This window comes from Salvia miltiorrhiza, chromosome 3 (assembly GCF_028751815.1).
Source record: "Salvia miltiorrhiza cultivar Shanhuang (shh) chromosome 3, IMPLAD_Smil_shh, whole genome shotgun sequence".
Classification (NCBI taxonomy): domain Eukaryota; kingdom Viridiplantae; phylum Streptophyta; class Magnoliopsida; order Lamiales; family Lamiaceae; genus Salvia; species Salvia miltiorrhiza.
In genome coordinates this window covers 42,999,626-43,019,676 of record NC_080389.1, presented here as the reverse complement: position 1 = coordinate 43,019,676, position 20,051 = coordinate 42,999,626, and the positions used below count along the sequence as shown (strand labels likewise).

Below are 20,051 nucleotides of genomic sequence, written 5' to 3'. Positions count from 1 at the left end.
AGTCACCCAACGGCGCGCCGGCGCCGGCCTTCGTCGTCCCACCCGCCACGACCCAGCGGCGCCGGCCTCTCGCGAGTCGTCCCCAGCCAGGTGCGAGTCCCGCCTGCCTCCCAGCCTCGTCCGCCCGTGGCGCCCACTCGATCCAGAAATCCGGCGACCCAGCGGCGCCCCTCGCCCGCCCATCGTCGTCGTTCCGCCGTCGCCGAGCTTGTCGCCCTGCAGCAGCCGTGCCGCCTCCGAGCTCCAACAACGCCACACCAGTTTTTCTTCTTCTTCTTCTTTAATACAAATTTCCTATGTCAATGTTGAATAATTGAATTTGCTGCTTTGAATAATTGAATTTGGTCCTTGAATTTCACTGTTAATGTTGAATTTCGGCTGAATTTGCCGATTTGAATTTGTTGCCCTTGTTTGAATTAGAGGCTCTCTATGTTTTCGGGTAATTTAGGGTACCCGAATACCCGAATCGGGTATTAGGGTATCCGATTAAGAAATCGGGATCGGGGTCGGGTATCAATTTTCGGCCTTATTCGGGGTCGGGTACCCGATTTTTTCGGGTAGGGTACCCGATCCCGACCCGATTCCCAGCCCTAACTTCAGGGGTGGATCTGCACCTTAATTTTTTTTTTTTGGAAAAAGGTGCAGATTGGCCCCCGAAGTAGTAGCCCCTATAGCGTATAACCCCTCTTACTCACTGTGTGTGCAACTAAACCCCTGAACTTCGAGAAAAGGGTACAAATTCCCCCCTCTGACCTAACGCCGTTAAGTGTCCGTTAACGTTTGGGTTTAATTGCACCCTCTACTTCAGGGGTGGATCTGCACCTTAATTTTTTTTATTTTTTTTATAATTTCAGCAACCCACCTCCGACATCAACTTAACTGCCCCCGTACTCATCGATTCTGACTTGCACCTTGTCAGCTCGCACGCGCCCAATCTCTTGGTTGTCGACTGCCCACCGCTTACATACAGGAACGCCACCAGCTTCTTCACCGCCCCGCACAACAACATCTCCTCTAACACCTTAACCTTTTAGGTTTATCTTATGATATTAATTGTGTATATATTTATCTATATAATATATATTTAAATTTTATTTATTTATTTTTGAATAATTATTAAAACTCTAGATAATGATTATGATTTTATTTTTGGTTAATTTAATATTTGTAAATTTATTTTAAAAGAGAAAAAAGAATGGATCCGAGTCGGGACTCGAGACCCTGTGAATCTAATGGATCTGGACATGAATCTCATTTTTTTGGACCTAATGAATTTGGACCGGATCCTAACCTAAGTAAAAAAATACGGATATGGATTTGGAACAAGTAGGATTCGATCCAGGTCCACATCTGGAGTTGGTGATGCTGCTGCATGTCGGCGGTAAGCAATCGACGATCAAGAGATTGATCGCGTGCGAGTTGACAAAGTGTAAGTTGGAGCCGATGAGTACGGGGGGCGGTTAAGTTGATGCCGGAGGTGGGTTGCTGAAATTTAAAAAAAAAAATTAAGGTGCAGATCCACCCCTGAAGTAGAGGGTGCAATTAAACCCAAATGTTAACGGACACTTAACGGCGTTAGGTCAGAGGGGGGAATTTGCACCCTTTTCTCAGAGTTCAGGGGTTTAGTTGCATACACAGTGAGTAAGAGGGTTATATAGGGGCTACTACTTCGGAAGCCAATCTGCATTTTTTCCCTTTTTTTTTTCAATTTCGGCAGCCCACCTCCGACATCAGCTTAGCCGCCTCCGTACTCATCGGCTCCGACTTGCACCTTGTCAGCTCGCATGCACCCAATCTCTTGATCGTCGATGCTGTTGTGCGGGGCGATGAAGAAGCTGGTGGCGTTGCTCATGTCAGGCGGTGGGCAGTCGACGACCAAGAAATTGGGCGCGTGCGAGTTGACAAGATGCAAGTCGGAGCCGATGAGTACTGAGGCAGCTAAGCTGATGCCGAAGGTGGGTTGTCGAAATTGAAAAAAAAAGGTTAAGGTGCAGATCCACCCCTGAAGTAGACGGTGCAATTAAACCCAGACTTTTAACGGCACTTAACGGCGTTAGAGGTCTGGATTTAATTGCACCCTTTTCTTGGACTATGGGGAGGTACTTGCGCCAAGGTCGAGAATGGGGGGATAAACGCTCTAGGGGCCTCTACTTTAAGAGTGAATCTGCACCTTAACCCTAAAATCAATACAGTTGAACAATTGTTATTATTATTTTTTAGCTAGGGATACTTATTGTTAGAGCATCCACAGTGAGGAGCTCGGGAGCCGGTGCGCACCGGGCTCGCACGAAGAATGAGATAATATGAGAAAAACTTGACACCCGCTGACAGCGCTGATCTCGGGATATTCAGAGCTAGAGAAATAAGACAAAAAAACATTTTAAAATTGACACTGCGTGGCGCACCAATAAGTGGTCCCATAACTGTTTTCGCAGGTAGTCTAACAACCACCCCTGACACATGAAGGCGGTTGAATATTTGTTGTCAGCTGACATGGCACTTGAAGATGTGAAGAAACGAAATTATCCTTAGGCCTCAAGAGGAATAGAGCTGAAATGACGAAAATACCCCTCCTCATTCAGAGCTGAAATTATCAAAATACCTTTAGTGGTAATAGTCTATAAGTCGCATGAGACTCATCATTATAAAAACACATTCAATGCCTTGGCAAAAATTTAGCCCAAATAAGATCAATATTCGAAATCGCCTTCACCACACATACATTACTAAAATTATGAAAATCATTAATACTCCCTGCGTCCCATTACAAATGTCCCACTTTGCATAATGGGTTGTTCCATTACAAATGTCTCATTCTTCTTTTTGGCAACATATTCTTTTTCTATACCTAATATTTAAACATCTTCCATCAACCCACTTTTATCTACTAATTACACATTTCTTAATCTCCATGTCCAAAAGTAATGAGACATTTGTAATGGGACGGAAGGAGTAGTAATAAAAAAAAAATAAAAAACAAGAAATAAGTTGTTCATCAATTGTCCAGGTCAAATCCCTAAATTCTTCTCCCAAGTCCACCTTGTCTCACTTCCGATCTTTTTCTATAGTCGCCCCACCGTTCATCGCACCACCCCACCTATATTCCCCCCTCCCCCAGCCCACCCTCTCCCTCGCTGCCCCACTATCCATCATCCATCGCGACCGTCTATCGCCCTGCTCTACTATTTGAAGCTTTATATCGTTGTTCTACATAGCTCGACTCGTGAATTTTTGGTCGACTTGTGAACTTTTTGCTAGCGATCATGAATCTAGATTCAAAATAAATGTCATTAATCCGTCATTGATCGACTTTAGTGATGAAATTTTCATTTTTAGCGGAAACTTTCGTCGCAAATCGCCCGATTATTTTGTAGTGTTCTATTAATGAAAAATATATAATTTTAATAGTTTCTTACTCTTTTGACACATTATTTCTTTATGTTGAATAATAATTACTCCATCCGTCCGCCAAAAGTATTCCACAATTACTATATTTGGTGTCCGCAAAAAGTATTCCACTTTCCTTTTTAAGCCATGGTCCCACCATCCACATTTATATTTTATCCTTACAAACACTCTTTATTTACAAAAAACTCACCCCAAATTCAATCTCAACCACACATCTCATAAAGTGGTGGGATCCTTTCTCCACTACATCAATATCATCACACATTTTATTAAACTCCGTGCCCGGCCAAAGTGGAATACTTTTGGCGGACGGAGGGAGTATTTTTTAGCAATATAGAAAAAAATAGGAATAATTTTTTGAGTGGATTTTGAAAATAGTCACTTTTATATAGTAAAAATAAATTTTACCCACTAATATAAAAACTTTAAAAAATACCCACATTTACCATTTTACCCTTGCATATAATTTTTTACAAATACACACGAATTCACAACCAGTGAATTCACAACTGAATAACAAGTATTGGTTGTGAGTTCAACTATAAATAGTGTTAGTTGTGAATTCGCGTGAATTCACAACCCACACTATTTCAAGTTGTGAATTCACAACCGATAAAACTTGAATTCACAACCAACATTTTTTCAAGTTGTGAATTCACAACCAATAAAACTTTAATTCACAATCAACACTATTTCAATTGTGAATTCACAACTAACGCCGATAATTCAGTTGTGAATTCAAGAACATTTGTACAAAATTGCGCGATTTTCATCAACAACTTCAATCTGTGATCCAATATACTTAGTATTCAATCAAAGCAAAGCTTATGCAGAAAATTTATTACATTTCCTTTCTTGAAACGAAATACATCGCTTGTAAACATCGAAAATCCCCAAAATAAGAAAAATTTAAAAAAGCCCCAAGTTCATCTCGAATTAGGGCACGATTTCCCCAAATCAGGAAACTAAATCAAAAACTAAATCAAAAACCAAATCAGGAAACTAAATTAGGCCAGGCTCCCTTCACGCCGACCTTCGCGGACTTCGCACGGTCGTTGTACGCCACCTCCGGCTCGTAGCGGTCAGCGCCGGGAGGAAGTAGACGGCGGCGCGGCAGAAGTCGAAGTCTCTGGTGCTTCTCCAGACTGCGTGGGCGCTGCAGATCCAGGGCGGTGGCGTGGTGAACGACGGGGCGGTGCGGCCGAGGCCAGGCTCCGCTGGACGCGATCGGAAGCAGAAATCGAGAGAGATCGAGAGAGAGGACGAGAAGCTGAGGGAGAGAGAGAGAGAGAAATCAACGCTGAGAAAGATCGAGAGAGAGAGAGAGAGAGAGGAGAGAGAGAGAGAGCGGGTACAAAAGAGAGAAATGAGAGAATGAAAGGAAATTAGGGTTTGCCCATTTATATAGAAGGGTAATTTAGTCCTTTTAACACAAAAAGTGGGTATTTTTTTATGTTTTTATTTGAGTGGGTAAAATTTATTTTTACTATATAAAAGTGGCTACTCTTATATATTAACACTAATTTTTTATCCTTTTCACTTTAATTCATGATGATTATCATTAGATAATTATGTGAAAATATTATCCTACATTTTTCTTTTGAAATAAATGAGATAAAAAAAATGTGATAAAATAATCCATTTTTTTCTTATCCCTTTATTTCTCATTCCCATAATAAATTTATAATTAAAGAAAACGCATCTATCTATATATAATAAAGGAGAACATTCAAAAGATATAATATCTATTAATGCTTAAGGCCAAAGGTCTTGGGTTTGAGTCCCTTGTAGCGGGATCTTTAAAAAAAAGTCTAATGCCACTCAAACTTTTACTGCTAAATGCTTCTTAGTGAGAAACTATTGACATATACAATATATTAAAAACAAATACAATTAGTTCCTTTTAAAAATATAAAATGAGTTTGGTCCAATCAAGAAATGGTCGGCCTACGTCGGCCCTCACCACACTCACCACATTAAGCTTAATGTATATAGCATCAATGCATGTCATGCCACCAAGAAACTATATTCTAAAAATAAAATTAACAACATACATTCCATGAGGGCATGTGACCAATAAGAACCTACCTAGCAAAAGAGCGTTTTAGTATTAGCCCATACATGTAAAAATAATAAGACTAACTCCCTACTTAAAAACTTTGATGGATTAGAGCTTTGAAATCTCCCTTGATAACCCATCATTTAAGCTTGTTTTGCTTGATTCATATTCCATTGAAAAGGTAAGATAGTAGAAATCAGTCTTTAAGGATAGAAATATTCAATCATATACTCCCTCCGTCCCAGCTGAAATGTCCTATTTTTCTTTTTGGGTTGTCCCACTTGAAATGCCATGTTTCCTTTTTTGGCAATACACTCTCTCTCTATACTTAATATTTAAATAATTTCCACCAACCCACTTTATCTACTTTATACACATTTCTTAATCTCCGTGCCGAAAAGAAACAAGACATTTCAGCTGGGACGGAGGGAGTACATCTTATCAATCATGCTAAGTTAACAGCATCATGTTAGGTTTATATGAAAACCGAGCAGCCTAACATGCTTACAATATAATTGTGTTTTTGTACAATACATACCTATTCATATGGTTATTTTATCTGTATTGTTCGGTAACCAGATTGTATAATTGAATTGTGGAATTTGTATATTTACATGACCCTCAAATTAAGTAAAACGACTACATGTGTAAAAGGAGCTAAATTTCTTCTTAGATCATTAACGTAATCTAATTTTCAATCTTAATCCCCTTCATTAAACCATAATCTTGACTATAAGCATCGGAAGAACATTTACCAGTTATTAGATGGTTGTAGAACCAAGAGGCTGAGGAAGTGGAGATGGATAGTCGAGGTTTGAGCTATTTGACGTCAAGCTTAATGCAATACACATGGTCATCCCTACAACCCACAAAAATCCTGCCCCCAATCATCACTGGGGAAGAGAAGATATCGCCTTCCAGGTCCAGTCGAGCAAATTCCTCGACTTTGTCCATGTTGGAGCTGACTCTAAGAACATAAATACTACCAGAACTGTCACAGACACAAATTAACCTGAAACGAACGAGGAATAATTATGATGTTAAGAACAAATTTACTCCACAAGCCAATGTAACACGAAACTGTAAACAATCACCTGTCAAATGAGTTGGTGTTATTGGACATCAAGTGGGTGTTCTCATCAACATAAGGAGATGATGTGATTGGGTGTCCTAATGCGTACTTCCAGATCAGGATACCCGTCTCCTGTATGACAATACAATTGGTTAATCTTTTTGGGAGTTGCTCCAAATCAAAAGATGCACCATATTAAAAATCAAGTTCAGAGCCTATCAGGCCCAAGCTATATGGAAATCCCGCATATTCAAGTTGATTCTTCAGATGTGGAAATGAGAAACAAACAGGTCGAGAATTCAACTTAACAAAGACTGAGGGGCTTAAATACATGCAGAAAGCCGATCTCACCATCTCAAAGGAATAGATGCATCCATCTCTAGAGCATATGAGCACCTGCACACAAATTAAATTTGCACTCAAAGTTGCATTACTGATGAAACTCACAGCATGTCAGATAAAAGAGTTCAATAATGTCTGCGAGGTTTCATGTTAATAGTACTTTGTTAATAAATAAATTCACCATTACAATATACACTAATGTACAATCTAGCAACAAAAGTTTGTGTCTGTCTCTGCCACCTGATTTATAATGCTGGCAGGGAAAGATAATCTTACTTTTCTAGAATGAAAAAATTGGTTTTCAGGATTCAACTGTCAATATTTTTTCTATAGCAATGATAGATTCTCTGTCATGCTTACCAAGGAGATTCAACTGCAATACGGAGTAGAAAAATGGATGCATAAAATATAGGAGAAAAGGGTTGAGCTTGTTTATTTTGGAAGGAGACAAGTACACTATGAGAAAAAGGTAAAGATTCAAATTATAGAACTTCCCATTGAGACTAAATTGAGGCTAAGTTCAGCTTAACCTCTATAATTTCCAATCAGCTTAACATCAATAACTACCTACCATATTTGATATTGTTAGTTTATTTGAGAAGGGCGTGAGCATAGATGCGTCGTTCACTCCCCCCTTGTCTTTTATTTGAGTTAGTTTCATTGTTTTGGGTAGTCAGTAATAGTTTTGAGCTGCGGGCTCCTTTTCTTATAGCAATAAGGGCGCATAAGCACTTGGGCAGAAGAGGTTTCATTTCTAATACTAGTTGTTTTTACCTTTGAACATTGATTATTCAGTTAAATCCATTATTTGAGTTCTTCATGTTGGTGTTAGTTCTCCTTTACTATAATAAATATCAACATATTTAAGAGTAAAACGGTTTATTTTAAGCAGTATGCCCAACCTTACAGTTATAATCTACGCAAACAGCGTCTGGAACTAAAAACCAACCTGAGAAGGCAATGCTTGAGCTGTGCAGGGTCCAGCAAAAATTGGCCCATCAGTACTGACCTGAAGCAAGACAATTGAATGAGGATAAGGTACTAATATTCTACAGGAGTGTCATCACGATCAAAATAGGTTTTTCTCTTTATTCTCCATGAAAAAAAAATCCACGCAGTGCAGTGTCACGCATCAATGAGATGCTTCCAAGTGGCTAAACCTATTACTATAAATAATAAACAATGAATTGACCACATGCTCGGCACAAACAGTTTATTTGATTGTCCATAAAAAAGTTGCACCCACAATATATAGACTAGCCTCCATCAGAAACCAGTTATTTCCTATTGCATACTAACTGTAAACTAAAACATGAATAAAGGAAAACAAAGGTTGAGTATTGAAAAAAATGTTAGAAACAACAGTGGAAAATGAGAAACAAATGCGTCGACCATTGTAAACCAGGAAGAGGCCACTAATATTCTTCAAGCAGAAGGATGCTTAATAACTCAAGAATCTCTCAGCAACCAAGTAACTTGTGTACCCAACACTAATAATCTAATATACAAAATCTTAAATGGAATAGAATAAGGGGGCGTTTACTTTGCATGAATGATAAGAAGTATGATTGAGTATTTTTATCCACAAGAGTAGGATTTCTCCAATCCCACCCTTTCAATGGATAAGAATCAAGCAAAACTAGCTTAAATGATAGAAATAATCAAGGGCCTTGGGATATCCCAAAGCTTCAATCCATCAAAGTAAACAAGGGACTAGCCTTACTATTTTTATGTATCAAGGCTAATCCTTCAAAGTAAACTCCCCCTAAAAGTCATTTAACGTCAAGAAGGTAGAGGACATGACTAAGCAGAAAGTTATCCCGTACCTTCCAAACAATGGACCCACAGGTTCTGAGGACAACAACAGTCCCATCTACCAAGCAACAAATTACTGCAACTCAAGAAACAAACACATGTGAATGAGGCATCTCAACACCAGTAGATGCAAGGTAATGAACACTGAACAGTACAAGTTCACTACTGTATGACCATGCACTGAATGGTAATAATACATGCATAAAAATGATAATGAAGGTAAAGTATAATTTCTAAGCAGATGGACATAAAAGATCTTTCTCCTAAAATATTAAACAAATCAAATTGCAAAGAAATGATATCATAATGTTGGAAACAAGTCTTTGTACTGATAAAGGAGATCACAAACCACAGATCCAGATGGTTAAATGAAAAATGTACATACTATTTCCATCAGAATTATTGATTGAAAGAGAGCCAAAAACAGGTGCCCCGACATTTTGCTTCCATAACTTCTTAAAGGGCAGATTCTACACAACATATAAAATCTCATATAAGAAAAAGCCATCTGCATTGCATCTCAGATGAGAGAGTGACAGTCCCCCAACAAGAGAAAATAAAGGAAAAACTGAATAAAATAAATAAATAAATACATATAGTTGATAAATTGGTGGTTAGCCTACACAAGATGCTTGCTCAATTATTACTGAGCCAGGTAACTGAAAACAATAAATAATGAAAAATCACATGCAATGCAATAAACACAAGATTCAGAATACTTATATGCATAATCATGTTAAATTGTTTTATTTAATACACAAATGCCAAATATTTTAGAGGAGCAGCCAAAGATAAATGTTATAAATAGTGGAGCACAAGAAAGCTTATCTGTAACTTCTCATATCTAAGTCTAACTATGAGTTTTTTCAGACAAACTGAATATTTTTGTGCTAAAATTAATTAACCATTCCACCAACATGATCTAGATGCATGATTTCTCAATCTGCCCCAGTTAGTTGTTACAAGCCACTAAAATGTTAACAGCCAAGAACTCAGATAAAGTTTGATTTTAGTTAATGCGTTTATTAAATTTGGTGATAAAGGCAGAAGACAAATACCGAAAAGAGAATCTTATAGAAAAACTGTAGATTTTGAGGACTCAAAACCTTAATTTCCAATGCTGTAACATGACCATTGGTGGATGCTACATAAAGCGTTTGTTGCATCTGCAAAACCAAAAAAAAAGTCCACAGCTAAGGAAGATCAGATGAACTCATGTTAAGAAGCTGTAAAGTATCTTGGCGCCCATAGAGCATATGTAAATACAAATACTCATTGACTGAACTCTTAGAGCACATAACAAGATGATAAGTTGATTCATGCATTTATATATGTCTGGAACAAGTTATAGAGGAAGTAAAGTGAGAGTCTATATATGGTACTTTATTAAAGGCATCAACTGATATTTGAATCCTTACCTGGGTGATAGCAATCCATCTTGGTTGATTTTGCAAAGTATAAAAATTAATAAACAGATAACCACATCAAGATTTGAGACTACAAGGAAATTCCCTCACTGTCTCCTACCATATTAACATGGTTAAATATATAATATAACATTGTCCAGAAATTCGCAATTTGTATATTCAACATTACAAAACAACCTAAAATCAATACCTAAAGAAAAAATAGGCTGCCAAGGAGTTTGAGAATATTAGTTTCGTAACAACATCTAGGTGAAGATGGGCCAGCATTTGGTTGTTGAAGTCTGTTAAAGTCCACCGATAGTTATGGCAATCCAAGACAGGGACTTGTAACAGAGATAGTCCTTCCATGATAGAGGATAGCCTTAATATTATGACAGGAGAATACATTCCTTTCCCTGAGAACCACAAATAGGTAAGACTCTTTTAAGGTGGTGTTTCCCGCTTAATCTTATTACATGCAAAAGTGAATATTGTCTTCCAAAAATGGCCATGGACTTGTAACTTAGCGGGATTAAAAGATTGTCTATGCCCCTTTACACATTCAGACCTTTTGATAGCACGTGCGCCGTAGAGGGTTTACGCATGTGGGAAGATATCTATCGTCGATTATTGAATTATGATAGTTATTTGATTTATTTAGTTTTTGCTTATTATTATTATTATTGGTTTTATCTGAGTCTTCTTTGCCAAGCCTGACGTGAATGGGCTTTTGGTTTGGGCCTGTTAGGGTTTGTCTTAATAGGGTTCTAGATGGAGCTATCATCATTCTGGTTTTCTGGAGGATTCGGGACTGCTTAGCTGTAGGCCTCTTTGAGGTGTTTTGTGTTCAATTATTGCAATCTGTTTTCAGTTCTATTTCTCGTTCTTGTCCACAGATAAAGCTAGACTAATAGCTAGAACATGTCCATAAACTTAGCCGAGACAAAAACAATATTGTATAGAAAACAAACCCAGGAAATACAAGAGAGCATAAATTGGTTTGTGGCTACAGGAAATGGTGATAAGATGAGGGAATAGTCATGGTATAAAATAAAGATGCATGTCATAATGAATTTGCCAAACTCACCTCATTTATAGCAGGTGAACCAAATATACTGCCCCCACAAGGAAGTTTATAAATACAGCAGTAGCTTTTGTAGTCAATGGCATACAGACTGTGATCATAAGATCCACACCTAGTAAAGTGTAAACTAATAGGTAAATACATTTGACCAAGAAAATGATGTGCAGCAGCTTCATGATACAAGTTCATATCAGCTACTTTGTCAGATAAATCATATACAAAAGTGTATTAGACAAAATAAAGCTTCCTTTTCATTCACTTGGCAATAGCATCACATTTATATCTATACAGATAAAAATTGAATAAAAACCAAAAAAAGATTTCAAGCATGCAAGGAAACAAAAATATCAACTTCTATGTTGAAAGACCACAATCCTGGTTATTGTTTCTTAGACATTTTGATGTCTTTCCTTAGGTCCTCGTACATCATGGATGGTTTCTTATGACAAGAGAGGCACACATAATCAGAACAAACAATAATGCAACAGATTGGATTCAAGATTCAGGATCAAAAGATAAAAGATTGTTATATATTAAGGTGTAACAAAACTAGTTTGTACAAAAAGAAAAAGAAAGAAAGATTACCAAACCAAATGTCGGCACTTGTCAACCACTGGCTGCGATTTTACCTTTGAAAGTTAAGAAGAAATACGAACCAATAAAGCCAATTGAAAAGTTTTCACAAATTATAACTGGTAGCAAGAAAAGGGCAGTTCAACTAAATAAATAGTAGTATGCAACCAACCAGCCAGTTTCGAAAGATTTCCGATCCTAAAACAATCAATGCTATGATACTGCACAACAAAATGAATGTCAAGATTTAAAGATAGGAAATAACTGTCTTAATGGATGCATGTATTGCCCAAGGACCTCGTCAGTAGCAAGTACTCAGCACTCATCCTCGCTTTGCCAAATAGTTACAAGTTGATAACAAGTTGCCAACCAATGTGGGACACTAAAATGCGCTCTACATTTCGTATAGCCCAGCCACAACATAGATTGCATAAAAAACAAAGTAAGCAAAGAATGTGCAAGTTGCCCTCCGCCATACTGCTTATTTACTTCCTTCTATCCTCAAAAGCAGTTACATTTTTCTTTTTTCATTTTAACCTCAATATAGCACACTAGCACAACTGCAATTTCTTAGTAAACTCATAGGGGTAAATTTGTAGTATGTACAGAGAACTAAATTTTAAGGTCTGAATTTCATAATCATTTGGGAAATCAAACAAACATCTATTGTATAATAAATCAATATCAATGTCAGTTTAGACAACCCAGAGGACTAAGGTGAAATTGGGTAGGACTGACAGTAGTACATTTCTCTTCTTTTTGTAGGGTTTAGTATTTGACATCTTAAGCAACTACATAAGTTCTTGTCATATATGTAATAAAAGATCATTAATTGTTTCAGGTCTATTTGTCTTCAGTCTTTACAGGGGGATGTAGTTTTCAACAGTTTTTACACATGTAGAAGCACTGATAGAAATGCCTACAAACACACAGTTAGTATAGCTCCTCCATGCAATGATACTTATATAATGTAACATAGACTTCATATACACAAAAACAAAGGAAAATTAAAAAGAAAAAGAAAAATCTTATCCAAAATTGCATTGGCTATTCTACACTATCATAAATGATGAAAGGAAGCAAGGTTTGGATATTACCATACCTCACCATTTGTTCGAAAACTCCAGCTGACATTGCCATTTGAAAAGTCAAGGAAGTAAATATTTCCTTGGTAACAACCAACTACAATCTACAAAAACCACCCATATCAATCTAAAGTTTTCCGAAAGGAATAAACAAGGTAGTACACAACATGAGACTGAACCTGAGAAAATTCATCAACAATTGCAGCTGAGCATTCTACACGTCCCTCTAATTTGGTGTCCCATTGAACAATCCCACTGCAAACCATTAATTGTATTGATTTTCAAGCAAAAGAGTATTTGATGATGATCAATTATTTATAGACATATAACAAAACACTTGGAAAGATTATATGAAAACAAATCATAAACCGTGGCACAGTCCACTGTACAGCTAGTTCATTAAGCACTATATACCAATGTATGAGTGAGAAGGAGTAATGTACAGAAACTATACCTTATGCCAAAAACTAAGGCAACAGCTATTCTGAGACTCTCAATCAAACAACTCAAAATTAAAGAGCTCTTCTAGATATCAAGAGACTGATACTTAAAATAGTTTAATGCAGATACTTCCAGCAGATCTTTTATAAATTAACATCAGAAATTAACAGAAACATAGACATAGTTTCTGAATTAGTAGCACTACAAGTATTACCTTCTTCCATCAATACAAACAAACTTGTTCGAGTGAGATCCAATGAATAAATATATATTACTTCCTCTGGAAACCACAAGAGGTGATGCATCAACACAAGAACCCATGTCAACTTTCCAATGTTTTCGCATAAATCCTTTTCCATCTCCTGGTACAATATTGGACCATATACTATCGCATATGTAACTTCTGTCACATTGTCTTCCATGTGTGCTTTTGTTGCATCGACTAAACGAGCATTCAGTTTGCACCGCAGTGGGATTCCACAAACTATTGGTAGGGCTTTGCTTCTCTGAGGAACATGCATTTGATTCAGTCTTTGACTTTTTGGTAGGACTATAAATGCCCCCATCAGTATCAGCCTGAATTAATATTTTAGGAGTCTCGTCGACAAGAGTACTGGAAATCCTTGACTCCCTTGGTAAAAGCCCGCCTTCCAGCCTTCTGGAATCCATTGCCAAATCAGTATTAGTTTCTAGATAAGACCTGGGTGACAAAAGGGCCATTTGAAGCCTCAACGGAGTTGGAAAAGTGTATAGAAACTTCATATGGATTCCCAACTTGAATGAGACATAGGCTGCAGATATAGAATTACCACCCATCACAAAAAAATCGTCATGAACTGAAACCTTCTCAACCATTAACGCTTCAGAAAAGACCTGAATGTGGAAAATCAAGATACTTCTTTAGAGAACCAAACTCTAAAGTGAAAAGGTTTCATCAACCAGCAAGCAAGCAGGACCAAAATGTAAAAACGAAATTTATTCAGAAGTATATTTAATGACAAAAGGAGAGAGAGAGAGAGAGAGAGAGAGAGAGAGAGAGAGAGAGAGAGAGAGAGGATATTTTGCAAGGAAACTGTCCATGTTAATCATCTAATCTTGTATTATGTGAAACTCCAGTTTATTCCTTATTCATGCTACAATATGATAATTCACATGGTGTTGATGTCATCATTCTTGCCTTGTCTGAAACTCAGCTTTATTCTATGTACCCGCTACAATATGACAATTCAAATGGTGTAGAAGTCAAAGATTGAGAAAATAGGAAGTAGTTATCCTAAAATTGGTAATTGAAATTTGAACTGAATCCGAAAATTGTGAAAGAGCGAGGAATTACTGTTGATTTTTGTAGTTTTAAACTATAACCATTAAAAAAAAATTAGGATAGATCCGAGAACAAGAGGTTGTTACATAATGGAATACTGTATAAACATCTAGCCAAAAGAATTTTTTTCATGGAAATATAAAGAAGTAGGGATTACTTATTTCTCAATTCTTATGCTTTTAGAGCAGTGATTGATCTAATTTGCTTTCCTCATCTCAAGCTACACAAAGGCTACAAGCATGACAACAAATGTATCAGTCCGTACATAAATGCCTAAACCATTGAGCCTCAAGGCAAAATCAGGAATTACCTACATTGATATTTCATTTTATGAACGACTTTATATGTAAAAGAAGTCTTAAAGCTTCCAGAGACAATATTAATTTGCTACCTGCAATCAGAAACTAGAGATTACATCATCATGTTCTCTTAAGGTGCTAGGTGGCAAACTTTTATATTGTCATCCGTGATAAGAAATAAACAGCAAAAACATACATGGACTCTTCAATAAATAATACCATTAATAGGAAACAGATACTGATAGTCACTTCCCCCTCAAAAAAATAATGATACTGATTGCCACTTGGTGATCAGACACATCAAACGAAAAAAATGCACCTCTTCTTTGTAACACATAAGATTCTGTATTAAATCAAGTTCTCAATCTATTTTTCTGCCCTTAACAATAGCAATATATGCTTAATGATACAAATGTGTTTCTCCTAGCACACATGAGGCAGAAAAATTAAATGATTGTTAGGATGTTTCGTAGTAAGGAGGCTTAAAATTGATGTGATCTGCAAGGAGAACCTTTCTGATGACTTGAATGACGTGGTCCTGAGGAATTTCTCCGATATCAATCACGGATTGTTGGTCGGGAAGTGTTGAAGCAGCTAATGAAAGGAAGTCAACCTTCCCTGAAGAAGTCAAAGGTAATGACTTGGTTAACAAGATGCTGGCTGGTATCATTATCCTTGGAAGCTTGCCCAGTAACCAATTCCTAAGGGAATTTTTCAAGCATTTATCATGTTTGGCAGTTTTCTCCATCACCACATGAGCTTCCAGAAGTAAGAATTCTCCATCAACCTCACGGGATAACACTGCAGCATCAGCTACATCAGGATGATCCCGGAATGCATTCTCAATTTCCTCAAGAGCAATGCGATGCCCACTAACCTTTACTGTACGATCTTTCCTTCCAAGAAAAATCAAATCACCACTAGGGAGCTTTCTGGCGAAATCACCAGTTTTAAAGTGATGCTGAACTCTACACACACTAGTATCATGTTCTGAAGACAAATTCTCATCTACTAAGGGCTTGAGATTAGGATAAAGGAAGTAACCTGCTGCAACACATAGACCACCAACATATATCTCCCCTTCATGTGGAGCATTTTCACCAACAAGAGCCACATCACAGTTAGGCATAGGCAAACCAATTGGTACGCTGCTTAGCACCTCCTTTTCCAGAAGCAGAGACAATCTCTTGCAGTCAAAGTATGTACAGTCACCTGTCACCTAGATATGAACATATTTCATATAAATATCCACCACAATAGCACAATTAAAACACACAAACCTTGTAATATAATCTTCTTTGAGAACTAAGAGGTACAGAAAAAAAATAAAAAATAAAAAATAAAATAAAAATAAGAGATGAAATGAGATATAAATCCAGAATACAGAAGCTTTTTCTTGAGAACAAATCAGTAAAAGGTGCCTGCAGTGTGGCTCCAAATGGCTGGAAAATACGAACATATATATAATTGGAATAGAAGCAGCTACTGATGTAAAATTAGCTTCCACGTGTATATTCGAGAATCACTGTAGTTAGAATAAACAATTTCAAGTACAATGACCAATAAAGAAATTATCAAACATCCTGTTTGCTACTTGAGATGAAGGGGTTTATCTTATAACATTAAAACTGAATGAACTTCATTTTTACAATGTCAAATGACCACATCATGTCAAAGCTTAAGCAATTCAAAAGGAATAGCCAGTAGACATATTAAAATAATTTATCTCCAAACCACGATAGAGCTCTCCTCAACTTCAAATAAAGAGACAGCTACTGGACATACTAAAATTTTCAAAAGCAAGGTATTCACCTGATATTTATGTTGCCAGTCATAAAGTATTTAGAAAGAGTGTAATAGTTAAGCTTTACGCAGGGCTGTCTTCATGGAGGCTAACCTTTACTAGTTTGCTTTAGGGCTGTGCTCATGCAGGCATATGTCATATGGAAAGATAAGTTACTCAAGCAGTCACATACATAATTTGAAAGGGGAAAGGCTACACAGACAATAGAGCTAATTTGTTACTGTTGATTTGGTTATGAGATTTATCCAATTTAATACTCAAAGGCTTTAGTTTTGAGAATTTCCAAATTAAAAACACTATTATTATTTTTAGATTTATAATAAGAAACATTGCAGCAAGTACCAACCAAAAGCTTAAACCAGTACCATGTTTTTCAGATCTAACCTCAGTGCTCCCATAAAGATTCAAAATCGACGTCTGGGGTAGTGACTTCAGAAGCATATTGCACAAGGGAATGTTTAGAACTTCACCACTTAGCACAAGTAACTTCAATGAATCTTGAATTGCTGCTAAACATGAACCTCGCAGACAAGGAAGGATTGTCCTCATTAAGGAGGGTACTGCTACAAGTCTGCTAATGAAGTATCCCTGAATGAGAGAAGGGAGACAAGAAAAATAAAAAGATAAGAAACGAGTCATTATGGTACTAAGAAGAGAAATGAACAGCATTATGGAAATAGATTCTAATAGCTTCTTTTAAATAGTAGTTCACACAATCAAAATGTGAAAATATATAATTTAGCTGTCTCTTTGATGATATCACAGCATACATTTGGTTTTGGGAAAACAATAGTATATAAGTTTTATATCGCTACATCTCTCTGTTCTCTTTAGAAGCAGCAGATGCACACTCTATTCAGGAACATAGTGATTTTCAATTTGGTCTCACGTCAAGCATTATACAAATCACTTTGCAGCACAGCATTTATCATGTACCTGTAAAAAGTCTATGATATAAAATATATTTTCTTTCAGCTGACTGAAAGGAGGTATCACCAACGTACACGTAGAGAGTACAGATCCAAGAAACTCTTGCAGGTGATCAATGAAGCTTATTGATGTTTTGAAAAGCACTACATCTCCTTCATGTAGAGGATACATTTCTTGCATCCATAAAAGACGATTGAGAAGACCTACAATAGTTTGATTCGCCGTAAGAGCACTGGTGTGGTGAGCAAATTAAAATATCTAGACATGTCATAATTATCTGGAAGTCTAAATTCCAAGAGAGGATCTCATAATGAAAGCTCACCTATTTCGGTGCCACATACACCTTTAGGTTTTCCAGTAGATCCTGATGTATACATCAAGTAACAGAATGATCTTAAGCTTTCATTTTCACAAGGCCACCCTAATATTAAACGAGACTGTTCGTTGATGGTCTCCTTCAAAGAAAAAGACAAAACAGGACTTTGTCCTTCATCAACAAGCCATTTTGATGAATCAAGCCTGTGACAACAACTCCCCTCGATTGACGTATCTGTCCCAATGACTAGATCAGCTTTTGAATAGGATATTAATGACAATATCCTTGCTTTCGGCCAAGTGGGATCTAGAGGCATGAATGCTTCCCCACACCTTAAAACAGAAAGAACGGCAACAATGTACTCCACAGACGGCTCCATGTATATTCCTACCACTTTTGGCATGTTCCTATTCTTAGTTGGCCGTTGAATGCTTCGACTTGAGCTTGCCAAATATTCAGAAACGTGTGTAGACTTTTCACGAAGAATATTAACTGCAATACATTCAAATATAAATACCATTTCCAATTAAAATGATACAAGCCTGCTAGACAATATCTCTGTACAATTACATATATTCATAAATCTTGAAAAATTAAAGATAGGATCATAAAATTTCTGTCAGTTTAAGGCTCTTAGCCTACACAGTAATACTTTAATAGCTCTCAGCCATGTTCTAACTTAGGGGCACCATATTGTCTCCCATCTCTTCTGATTTTAATTAGTTGGCTACATGACAATGTTTACTCAAAGCATTACAATTTCAAGAGCCAATAGCTAATCACTACTTCCCGAGATGTCAATGTGCACGATAGCTGATCCAGGTGGTGCTAGGGTCCAGCTGAAGCACCCCCCAACCAATATCTTTTTTTTACTTATTTTATTTTTTTAGCACCCATCGTTCTCGGAAAATTTTGATTTTAGCTCCCTCCAAATTAATTTTCTGCGTCCGCCCCTAAATGTGCATGTTATCCTTTTAAAATTAGATAAGCTAATATAGCATGAAATTGATTCTAATTACTTCGTTCCCGCTCAGAAACTCTCTATTCTTCTCGACATGTTTGTTCCCGCTCAGAAACTCTCTATTCTTCTCGACATGTTTCCTTATCTAATTTACTCTTAATCCGGTAAAAAAATGTTCCCCACCTCATATTCATACAAATTATCCATTGCAAGGAGCAATCATCTCAAATTGAAGACATGGCATGGGACATTATGCAAAAACCTCCATTCCCCAGAGTAATATAGCAAAAATCGATCGACTTAGTCACTTGGACTTAGTATATTACAGCAAGCAAATACATGTCTAGTCCAAAACATTTTTGAACAACACTATTTACCATTCGCCTATACCTGGCCGAGGTTTAATCAAAGACGGGTCACCGGTGCCGTGAAGGACTCGATTGAGCCGCCAACTCAGATTGTCGACGGCGGAGAGAATATCAGAGAAAGTGAAGCACTGGTCGCCATCATAAAGCGGAGGTCGGGATTCCGCGGTAGCAAATTTGGTGCTATCACCATCTGGTTGAGCGGAATCACGGGCATTTCGGGCGAAACCGGACGCGTGTATAACTGCTATCTTGTTGGGGGATTTAGAGGCGACTTTATAGAACTTGTGCGATATGCAGCACTCCGACAGCCTGCTCTCCGCCGCTTCGTCGGCGGCCATGTAAATTTCGAGGCGGAGTGAAGAAGCTTTGGGAGTTAAGCCGTCAAATATCCCACTAATTATTTATTATAAACAGTGTTAATAATGTTTTATGTGCCGAACTTTCAGCATTTTTCATAAAATGTCTCGAACTTTCATTTTCTCCTAAACAATTCCAAATTTTCAATTTTTTTAATATAAAATACTTATGTTATACAAAATTCGATGATGAAAATATGATTTATCTCCCCGAATGAAATATTTTAGAAATAATTATTGTTGGAAAATCATATTAGAAACCATCATTGTTGGAAGATGTTGAAAGTTCAAAGTTTTTTGTCATCTTTTCGTCATCAAATTTTATTTAGCGGGATATTTTATGAAAAAAACTGAAATTTTGAGATTTTTTAGAAAAAAATAAAGGTTCGAAACATTATATAGAAAACACTG

At 37.1% G+C, this 20,051-nt stretch overlaps 1 protein-coding gene across 7 annotated transcripts; it reads right to left on the bottom strand.

Moving 5' to 3' along the window:
* Positions 1-2,193: 2,193 nt before the first annotated feature.
* Positions 2,194-19,675, bottom strand: LOC131015884 (putative acyl-activating enzyme 19). 7 transcript variants are annotated; one of them, XR_009098717.1, is made up of 18 exons: positions 19,307-19,663; positions 17,962-18,447; positions 17,646-17,842; positions 17,094-17,297; positions 15,417-16,124; positions 13,500-14,158; positions 13,024-13,099; positions 12,862-12,948; positions 11,772-11,815; positions 11,190-11,298; positions 9,803-9,862; positions 9,082-9,166; positions 8,708-8,772; positions 7,831-7,890; positions 6,891-6,935; positions 6,562-6,671; positions 6,223-6,479; positions 2,194-2,584 (listed from the first exon to the last, which is right to left on the bottom strand). XR_009098717.1 is itself a non-coding variant. In XM_057944355.1 (17 exons), exons 1-17 carry the CDS (start codon positions 19,620-19,622, stop codon positions 6,287-6,289), a joined length of 3,504 nt encoding a protein of 1,167 aa, XP_057800338.1. In that variant the 5' UTR covers positions 19,623-19,675; the 3' UTR covers positions 5,942-6,286. The 7 variants fall into 7 exon arrangements, 3 of the variants coding, with proteins under 3 accessions (XP_057800338.1, XP_057800339.1, XP_057800340.1); XR_009098716.1 differs by lacking the exon at positions 2,194-2,584 and adding an exon at positions 5,137-5,624; XM_057944355.1 differs by lacking the exon at positions 2,194-2,584 and having other exon boundaries at positions 5,942-6,479; positions 19,307-19,675.
* Between the last annotated feature and the right edge of the window lie 376 nt (positions 19,676-20,051).

Bases quoted from the DNA above. Each gene is read 5' to 3' on its own strand.
- LOC131015884 (XM_057944355.1), bottom strand. From the start codon at position 19,622: ATGGCCGCCGACGAAGCGGCGGAGAGCAGGCTGTCGGAGTGCTGCATA. The intron at 17,298-17,645 runs GTACATGATAAA...TCTCTCATTCAG, and splicing joins ATATCATAGACTTTTTACAG to GGATACTTCATTAGCAGACT. The intron at 6,936-7,830 runs GTTGGTTTTTAG...ATTTGTGTGCAG, and splicing joins CTCAAGCATTGCCTTCTCAG to GTGCTCATATGCTCTAGAGA.